This window comes from Lucilia cuprina, chromosome 6, assembly GCF_022045245.1.
Source record: "Lucilia cuprina isolate Lc7/37 chromosome 6, ASM2204524v1, whole genome shotgun sequence".
In the NCBI taxonomy this organism is placed as follows: domain Eukaryota; kingdom Metazoa; phylum Arthropoda; class Insecta; order Diptera; family Calliphoridae; genus Lucilia; species Lucilia cuprina.
The window spans coordinates 11,667,226-11,677,399 of NC_060954.1; the positions used below are offsets into that span (position 1 = coordinate 11,667,226).

The 10,174-nt window shown below is 26.9% G+C and overlaps 1 protein-coding gene across 12 annotated transcripts in view; it reads left to right on the top strand.

The window, feature by feature from the left end:
• Positions 1-10,174, top strand: part of LOC111680611 (protein muscleblind) — a 135,260-nt gene that overhangs the window by 64,390 nt on the left and 60,696 nt on the right. For all 12 annotated transcript variants that reach the window (XR_006941388.1, XR_006941389.1, XM_046955015.1 and 9 more), the window contains one exon: positions 9,563-9,733. Coding sequence is in view for 10 of the 12 variants with exons in the window: in XM_046955015.1 (XP_046810971.1) it covers positions 9,563-9,733 (171 nt within the window). In the remaining 2 variants the exon portion in view is untranslated. The remainder of the gene's footprint in view (positions 1-9,562; positions 9,734-10,174) is intronic.

The window sequence follows — 10,174 nt, forward strand, 5'->3', positions numbered from 1 at the left end:
ACTAGAACTGAACTAGAACTGAACTAGAACTGAACTAGAACTGAACTAGAACTGAACTAGAACTGAACTAGAACTGAACTAGAACTGAACTAAAACTGAACTTGAATTTAAATAGAACTGAACTAGAACTAAACTAGAACTGGAACAGAACTTAACTAGTTAGTTAGTTACTTAGTTAGTTAATTAGTTAGTCAGTTAGATAGTTAGTTAGTCATTGCCCTAAATTCCTAACTGAAATGTTCCTAATCGTTTGATCGTAAAAATGTTCCAAAATCTAAATTTGTTTTGCATTCATTAAACCATTTCCGCCAGCTTTTCTAACGTTTTTCTTTTTCCACATTTTCTTAATAACAAGTAATTTATTATTTGGCCCATAGTGTTGAATGAAAACTTTTAATTTAATACATTTAAATAAATAACATGAGGTGGTAGGTACCACCAGTATTAATACTTTTTTTTATAAAATTTTTAGTTCGTTTTTTAATTATCCAAACACAAGCAACAACAACAAGATCACTGACTCACTCTCAACAAACAAAAAATAATTGTAGTTTTTTTATTACTATTTGGAAAAAAAAAAAAACAAATATTTTCATTTTATGACCAATTTTTATGTGTTTTTAGTCCACCCCCGCAAAAAAAAAAACAACAACAACAAACTCATATAGTACCTTTTTTCACCATGATATTCACATGCAACATTGCATGTTTATGGGATTTTTATGAAAGTGTATCTATAATTATGAAACTAAAGTAACAACAAAAAATGTTTTGTTAAAATTATTTAAAAAGAAGAATAACAAAAAAGGAAACATTTTTTTTTTTGGACAGCAGGTTGATATGCAATTGAATTCTTTTTGTTGTTTTATTTTATTTAACAAATAAAACCTTTCTGCTGGTTAGTATAACTATAACAATAGTTATTTGTCCGAATTAATATAGAGGCCTAAAAGTATGCAATAAACATGGTTATTTCTTATTTAATATAAGTATAACTTAATAAAATTCCAAATTCCTAAGAACAAATTTGTTCTTAGACCCTTAAAAATTTATTACCAAAATCTTATAAAAGATCTTTTAGTCTTCAAACATTTCTTACTTTATATTCATCCCTTTTTTGCAATTCATACGAAAGCCAAGATCATGACTCCACAGCACGTAGTTGCAGCATAAATTCCCTCTTCAAGCAATTACTTAAATATGTGTTATATTTATTATATTATATTTCTTTTTATTTCACATACAGTTTTTTCTCTTTATTTTCTTTTTGTTGCTGTTGCTGTTTCCACAAAAATCTTAAAATATTATATAAATATTTATTTCGTTGCTCAAGCTTTTGTTTCTTGTATTTCGCAAATACAACTGAAATAAATAACTTTCAAGTCAGATTATCCGCAATGTCATGAAAATAAATAAAAGAAAATAAGAGAAAAAGAAAGAAAGAAAGAAAAAAAAACTGTCATGTAATACAAATGAACAAGCAACAGCACACATTCTTATTTAAACATACATACAGACAGACGGACAGACATACATACATATAATGCAGTGACATTCGTACATACATAAGATTTCATTTAAAAGATACAACCTATCAAAGCGTTAAATTTTTTTTGTTGTAGCTTTTTCTTCTGCCACTTTCATTGTTTTATTTCGTTTTTTTTTTCTTTAACACCCCTCTTAATATGCTTCTAGCCGTTTGCATTACCCTGAAAATATGCTTTAACTTTTTTCTTCGTTTATCATATGTTTGTTTGTATTACGTTTTGTTGGTCACGCTTATAATTTTTAGAAAATTAAGGAATTTAGACAAGAAATGCTTGTCACTTTCTTTAAATTTAAAGAATGTTAGATAATTTGTTATTTAGAGCAAAGAAATTGCATATTTATAGGGGCAAAATTGTTTTTAAAAAAAGGAAGAGTTTTTTTTTGTAATTGTCTTAAGCGTGATGATCATATCTTATGGAGTTTTAAGTTTCTAAAGTTTAGCTTAGAGTTATTTCTTTATACTATTGCCTACTTTTAGGTGGATATATTTAAAAAAAAAACCCAAATCATCAGTTGTAGTACAGTTTTATTTTTTTAGAGTTTAATAGAAAATTTTCAGTAGAAATCAGTTCTTATGGTGTTTTAGCTTTCTAAAGTTTTGCATATAGGTTTATTAAGGATATTTCTTTTTACCATTGCCTACTTTTAGGCGGAAATATTTTAAGCGTCAAAAAGATCTAATGTTGTTCAGATCTAACTTTCAAAAGATAAGTTAGAATTTTCATATATTTATAGAACAGTAGAAAACATTTACCATAGCCTACTGTTAAGAGGCAATATTAGCTATCACTGAATACTCTCCCATAGTTAAGTTTCACATCATATGGGTACCATCATATGGGAGTAGTCGGTAACGAAAGAGCGAATGTAATAGCTTAAAAGGGAAGGGAGCTTGAGGCAGTTAAGCTGATGAACGCAAAACTATTCGACGTAATAAAAGCTGAACTAAAAATATGGGTGAGAGAATCTCGTAAGTCTTTTTGGAATAATGAAACAGTGGGTAGAACCACGAAAATCCTAGGGGTTGACCGTGATGAGAGCAAGGCGAGTTAAGTCTGATATATGTCCTGTGTGTCTACTCAGTATACGTACTAACTGTATTCTGAGTAGACACACAGGATTACGAGTACATTTATGCAAAATTAGAGGAAAGGATTCAGACGTATGTATGCCACTGTCAGGCATTCGTCTAAGTTAGATGCAAGTATCTTGGAAGTTAGATAGTTAGTTAGTTAGTTAGTTAGTTAGTTAGTTAGTTAGTTAGTTAGTTAGTTAGTTAGTTAGTTAGTTAGTTAGTTAGCTAGTTAGTTTGTTAGTTAAAATTGTTAAAAATGAGAGATAGATTTCTTCCCTTTCAAATCTAACCTTCCAAAGCTTTGCACAGAATTTCTCTTTACAATTAGGACATTTCTTTAAAATACTGCCTACTTTTAGGAGGACATTAGTATATTGCTTTAAAAATTTTTAAGTAAATTAGAATTAATATTAACAGGATTGTAAGTTATTGAAAAATTTTCCTTTATTTTGTATAGGGATGTAAAATAGCCCATAAAACTAAAAGAAAAAACTTACAAATAGTAGAAGTCAACAAAAGAAAAACTACGTTTCAACTAACTGACATTAGTTGAATAATAATGCCAGCGAACTCAAGAAAACTCTTGTTTTTTTGCTTCATACAAACGATTTATACTTTTTTTTTTAACAGCAAAACTAACAACTTCAACAGACGGAAAGAAGGACGGACAACAGGACAGACGGTTGTTCTTGTTTTTTTTTTTTTTTTGGTTGGTGCCAAAAGCCAGAACGCATCAGTTCTGTTACATGTTACAAAATGTATTTACCCCTCAAGTTTAACAAAAATAAACATAATCATTGTAATTTTAAAAGGATAATCTTCTAGTTTTTTCGTCATTTCAAAACGAGGAAGAAAAAATATATAAGCAACGTTCTATCATTTTGTATGAACAACAACAATTGGACAACATTTTATATTTAACGCATTTTACTTTATAGTAGTTTTAAGTCAATTTTTGTTTTTGTCATCGTTGTGTTGCGCAACAACCCCTTACACTTCATTCGAAAAAAACTCTTGTATATTGAAGAATTTTAGTTTTCATTTCAATGCAAAATGTAAAAAAAAAAAAATAGAAAGTAAATATATATTTGTATCTATATAGATTGCAAAACAGTCATGTAGATTACAATTGAACGACATGAAAATGTTTAGTGGCGTATAAACGACACATACAATAGTGTTGTGCTTGCTGCTGCACCAACGTAGCTTTAAGTATTTGCACTCCAACGGTTCATATGACTACGCAGCAGTGGTAGTAGTGGCCAGTAGGAAAATGACAATTTAAAATTTCGTAAAAAAAGATACAAAGTTAAGAGCTAAAGCAGTCGATTCAAAAGCTTTTTTAAAAAGCTTTTAATATAACTCAGTTCTTCAACAGTTCTATATCTATTCAAAGTTTAATAAAAGCTTTACTAAAAGTCTGATTTATTTATTATTTGTTTATTAATTTGAATACAAAGCTTTTTTCAAAGCTTTTACATACAAACAAATACAAATTGTCTTCCTAAAGCTTTTAAAACTTTTACAAATATCTTAAATAAACTTTAACATTAAGCCCTTTACAAAGCTTGTACGCTAAAGTTTTTAAAAAATATTTTAAAGTGTTTTTCCAAAAGCTTTATTTCCAATAGGCCACAATTTGTTGCAACAAAAAAAAAAAAAAAAAAAGAAATGAAAACTAAACAGAAAATTGGTAACATTATTACATTTACATAGAAAAGCATTAAATTGGAAAAAGAAAATTACATACATATTGGCCAAAAGAATAAATAATAAAACGCAAGACAAAACTATAACGACTACAACAGCGAAAAGGTGACCAGTTTTGTTATAAATTAAAATTGATTATAGTACAAGTTATAAAAGCTTTATTACAAATTATAAAAACTTATTACTATAAAATTTTTGTGAAAGTAGAGCGTCAAAAGTTTTTTTGTCAACGTTTTTACAAAATTTTGTGGAACATAATTGATTTCATAATTGATGGTAGAAAGCTATTTCAAAAGCCTTTTCCAAAGCTTTATCAGAATATTTAAAAGTTGTAACTTTTCGAAAAGTTTGAGCAACCATAACCAAAAGTTTTTCTATCCAATAGTGTGAACAAGGGTTTTAAAAAGTTCGTAGAAAACTTTGTTTAATAACTATTGTGAAAGCTTTTATAGTTCTTTATAGAAAAAGATTTCATAAGTTTGTAAAAATATTTATCAATTGGGTTGTAGCAAAGCTTTTAAAATGCTTTTTCTAAACATTTTTATAAAAATATTTACAAAGTGCTAACTTTCCAAAAGTCCGTAGAGAGTTTTTTTAAATTGTTTAAAGTTTAGCTTTTACTACTGTTTGTAGAAAGCTTTTACAAAGTTTTTAAGAAACTTTTTATAAAAGATTGTAAAATAATTCTATAATACTTTATAGAAAGCGTTTTATAAAGCCTTTCCGACAGTTAAAGGAAGCTTTTGCTACCTGTTAGGTTTATCTAAACCTAAAAAGCTTTTATACAGCTTAGAAGAAACTTTTACACAGCTTCGAAAAAACTTTTACTCAGTTTTGAAAAAGCTTTTTCAAAGCTTAGAAAAAGTTTTTTAATGTTTGAAAAAAGCTTTTTTAATATTAGAAAAAGCTTTTCTACAGCTTACAAAAAGCTTTTCTACAGCTTACAAAAAGCTTTTCTACAGCTTACAAAAAGCTTTTCTACTAATTACAAAAAGCTTTTATACCAAGTATTAGCAAATCTTTTTCTAAAAAGCTTAAATTCTAAAGCTTTTTGATGGCATAAAGCTTAAACAAAGTGACAGTATTGCAAATTTTGTTGATGTGGCCACCTTTTTTTCTACCAACATCTTCTGCTTTTCAATAACAAACTGTCCTCTGTAAGTTTCGTTACTTGTGCATAATGTTTATCACAAAAAGAGCAGAATTGAAAAATTGCACAAGAAAATTGCTGTACAATTTTTTTGCAATTTTTTTTCTACTTAAAGAAAACAACTGGGTGGGTGGAAGTGAACCAAAAAAAAAAAAAAAAAGCTGAAAACATTAAATATATTTTAAGTTTATTTTTTTTTTTGCATCTTATACTTATTGCTGATAAGTTAAGTGTTAAATGTTGAAAAATGTTTTATTTGATCTGTATGGAATTTAAATATAAAATACGTTACTGTTTTTTCCCTCTGCTATAAGCTGCACATCTAGCATAATGTCCATTCTTGTGTAGTTTCTTTTTTTTTTTGTATAAGCAAATTGCTAATCTTATGAAAATAAATAGCAGTGAGTATAGCAATTTTTATATGCTTAATACCATAAGTAGAAAAAATTAAAAGAAAATATACTTAAAAGCTAAAAGAAATGCAATATCAGTTTTAGCAGCTAAAGGCGATTTCTTTTAAGATGTTGTTTAAAGTAAAAAATTTAAATTTTTAGATCATCTTAATAATCTAAATTTTAATTTCTTTTTTTTTCAAAAACACTTTCATCCCAACACTTTTGTTTTAATGATTTTTTAACAACTTGTTCTAAACTTCTTGGAATGTTAAATTAAAACTTTTGTTTGTTTGTATTTTTTTTTTTTTTTTTTTTTTTTTGTAAAAACCTAAGTATCTAGATGAATTATTATGCTACTAGAGTCTCATTTTAAAATTAAACACCCTTGGAAAAAATAATTCCTAGAATTACTACTATAATGTTTGAAAATTTAAGTTATTTTAGCAAAAATAATGAACAAATAACAAGTGGGGAGCAAGTTAAATCTCTAAATCTGGCAACAATCTAACATTCACACAACCCTGTAGAGTTTTAGCAACAACAACAACAGTTTAGTAAGTTCTGGTGGCTTACAACAAACAGCTTAGTAAAGAACAATAGCTTTAAAGTGTTCTTTTTCTGGAATACTTGTAAACACTAAAGTGACAAAACTCCTTTAGTTTGTAGTTCTTGTCTCCCTTTAAAACTGCTGGGTTATTTTATAAGCTAAATGGAAAGTGTTACTATGTACGTTTTTTTTTTCTGTAAGTGTAATAGTAGTAGTATTTCGCTTACTAATGTAATTTATTAAGTGATAATTTATGTGCTTAAAGCTCAAAGGATAACTTTTTCAAATGCACACTCACACACGCACACACTCTCTCTCTCTCTCTGTCTTATACAATTATTTAGTAAGTTGGTTGTAGTTGTGCAACTAGAAACTGAAATAAAATATTAAGAGCTACAAATAACAAAAGTATAAGATAAAAAAAAATAACAAATAAACTAAAAAGGATGCGAGAAAAACAAAAGAATGAAAAGCGCGAACAGAATATGAACAAAAAGTTTAGTAAATAACGACTTTTAAAGCTTTAGCGATCTTTTTTTTGTATGTTCTCTCTTTGCAAAAGATTTATTAATAAAGTTTGCAGGATTTTAAAGAACATCTAAACACGAAATTTAATAAACCAAAGTTTAAAAGAGAATTAATTATTAGTAAATTATAAAGGAAAAGCTTTCGAGAATATAAAAATATTTTTTAAACACTTTTATAGAAAACTTTTATATAAACTCAAAACTTATTAAAGCTAAATCATACAAAAACCTTTTTGAAAAGCTTAAAAATACACAGTTATGTACTTAAGCGATAAAGCTTTCACAAAAACTTATAAAAAGCTTTTTGAAAAGCTTAAAAATACACAGTTATGTACTTAAGCGATAAAGCTTTCACAAAAGCTTATAAAAGTCCTTCACTGTTTATAACAATTTTACAAAAAGCTGTAAAACCTGTTTAACAAATGTTTTGCTTTTCCGAAAGAAATAGTTTTAAGAAAAGTCTATAACGAAAGTTTTGGTAGATTTTAAGACAAATATTTGCAGAAGTTTTTTAATGAAGGCTTTAAAGAAAACTAGGCACAAAAGTTTTTTGAAAAAGCTTACAATAAAAACAAACAATTAATGCTTTTAACAAAGCTTCAAATTATCAGTTTTTAAAAAATGCTTTTACAAAAACTTTTAAGAAAAGTAATAACAAAAGCTTTTTATAAAATATTTTAAAACTCTATAATAAATGTTTTTAACAAAGCTTTTAAAAAGCTTAAATTATGTTTTTTTAAGAAATAATTTTACAAAAGATTTTATGAAAAAAATTTTAAGCTTAAAAGCTTTTAAGAAAAGTTTTAACTGAAAGCTTTAAAGAAAATTATTTAAGAAAGCTTTTTATAAAAGTTTTCAATAGAAAATTTTAATAAATGCTTTTAGAAGAGCTTTTTCGATAGCTTTAAAATCTGCTTTAAAAGCAGTATGAAAAAATACTTTCACAAAAGCTTTGTAGGAAAGTTCTAAATAAAAGCTTTAAAGAAAAATATTTACAAAAGCTTTTCAAAAGAACATTTAATAAAAAATTGTAATAAATACTTTTTATAGCTTTGAAGAAAGCTTTGAAACATATTTTAAAAGAAGCTTTAAGAAATACTTTCTCAAAAGCTTTTAAAACAAGTTTGTAATGCAAGCTTTTAATATAATCATATAATAAACTTCTTATTAAAGGCTTTTAACAATAGCTTTGAAGAGTATATATTTACAAAAGCTTTTTAAGAAAAAGATGTGAAAAAAGCTTAGAAAACAGCCTTAAAAATGTCACGAAATATTGCAATGGCAAATGATTTTAGGAAAGGTTTAAAGAAAAACTTTAAAAAATTTCGAATTTTTTTTTTAAACTTTTAATAAAAGCTTTGAAAAAAGTTTTTTAGATAAACTGAAAAAAAACTTGTAAGGAACCGTAGAAAAAAAAGTTTAAATATTAAGACAAAAACTTTTACTAATGGTATTCATAAACATATTTTAAAAAGAGCTTTAGCAAAGTTGTTTAAAGCTTTTGGAAAGGATTTTATAATAAGCTTTTAGAAAACATTCTAATAATTTGAAAACTGGAAGAAAAAAGTTTAAATATTAAGACAAAAGAATTTATCTATGGCACTTATAAACAAATTTATAAAGACATTTAGCAAAAATCTTTAAAACTTTAGCAAATGTTTTTCTAGTACGCTTTTAACAAATATTCTAATAATTTGATTAAAATAAAAAATATATGAAAACATTTAGTTATTGAACTAGAATTGAATAAGACCATGTAGGGTATTAAAGCCATAATGACAGGGTAACACCAAATTACCCCAAAAGCTCCCTATTATTCTTGAAATAAGAGGTTGTCTACAGAAGCTAACAATATAACGTTCACACTAAATACAATAAAAACACAAAAAGAAAAAACAAATAAATTTTTATAAAACTAAAAGTAACAAAAGAGACAAATGACATCACCAAAAAACACACACACACACATATTCTTTAACACATACAAACATCCTTTTCAACATACACTTAAAAAGTTTTCTGAAGGAAAAAAACACCATAGTCCTTGATGAAGTTGGAATTATCACATACATAAACAAAAACAAATGTGAAAAAAACAAAGCAGACAAAGCAATGAAAACAATGCCAGAGTCTTTGTACATTCTCCTTAGTTATTTAAGGATAATATTTATTTCCTCTTTTTTTGTGTTTGCTGTTAGTTATATTCCTGCCAGCTTTAAAAGACATATTTCCTTAGTTGCTCATATATATTTCTTAACATTTTTTTTTGTGCAAAATTAAAACAAAAAACATCTCACAGCCAAAGACAAAACAACGTCTTAAGGAATCGTAATAAAAAAAGAAATATTATCTGTTGTCCTTTTTTTGGCTACATTGATAATTTATTTATAGTCTTAGTTTCTTTTTTTATTTCAGCAAATATTTTATGTTATTTACAAGTTTATTATTATTATCTTATAGAACCTTCGAACTTTTACTTATATACTGTCTCTTTCTCTCTCTCTCTTCCGCTTTTGCTCTACTACATGTCAGCCAAAGAAGAGTGTGATAAATGTTAAATAAAATTTACTAAATATTTTTTTTTTTTGTTTAACTGTTGTGTACTTTTAGGGTCGTTGTAATCGTGATAAACCGCCTTGCAAATATTTTCATCCTCCACAACATTTGAAGGATCAATTGTTGATAAATGGCCGTAATCATCTTGCCTTGAAAAATGCACTAATGCAACAGATGGGTATTGCACCAGGACAGCCAGTTATACCAGGACAAGTGCCACAAGTGGTAAGTAAAGAAAATAAAACAAAAAAGAGAAATACTTTAAGAAAATCGTCGAACAAAATAATTGTTACAGGAAGAGACTATAGACTAACAAATAGACTATAGAATGGACTAAAGACTAGACTATAGACCAGACTATAGACCAGACTATAGGCCAGACTTTAGACCAGACTGTAGACCAGACTATAAACCAGACTATAGACCAGACTATAGACCAGACTATAGACTAGACTATACACTAGACTATAGACTAGATTATAGACTAGACTATAGACTTGACTATAGATTAGACTATAGACTAGACTATACTCTAGACTATAGACAAGACTATAGACTAGACTATAGACTAGACTATAGACCAGACTATAGACCAGACTATAGACCAGACTATACCTAGACTATAGACTAGATTATAGACTAGACTATAGACTTGACTATAGATTA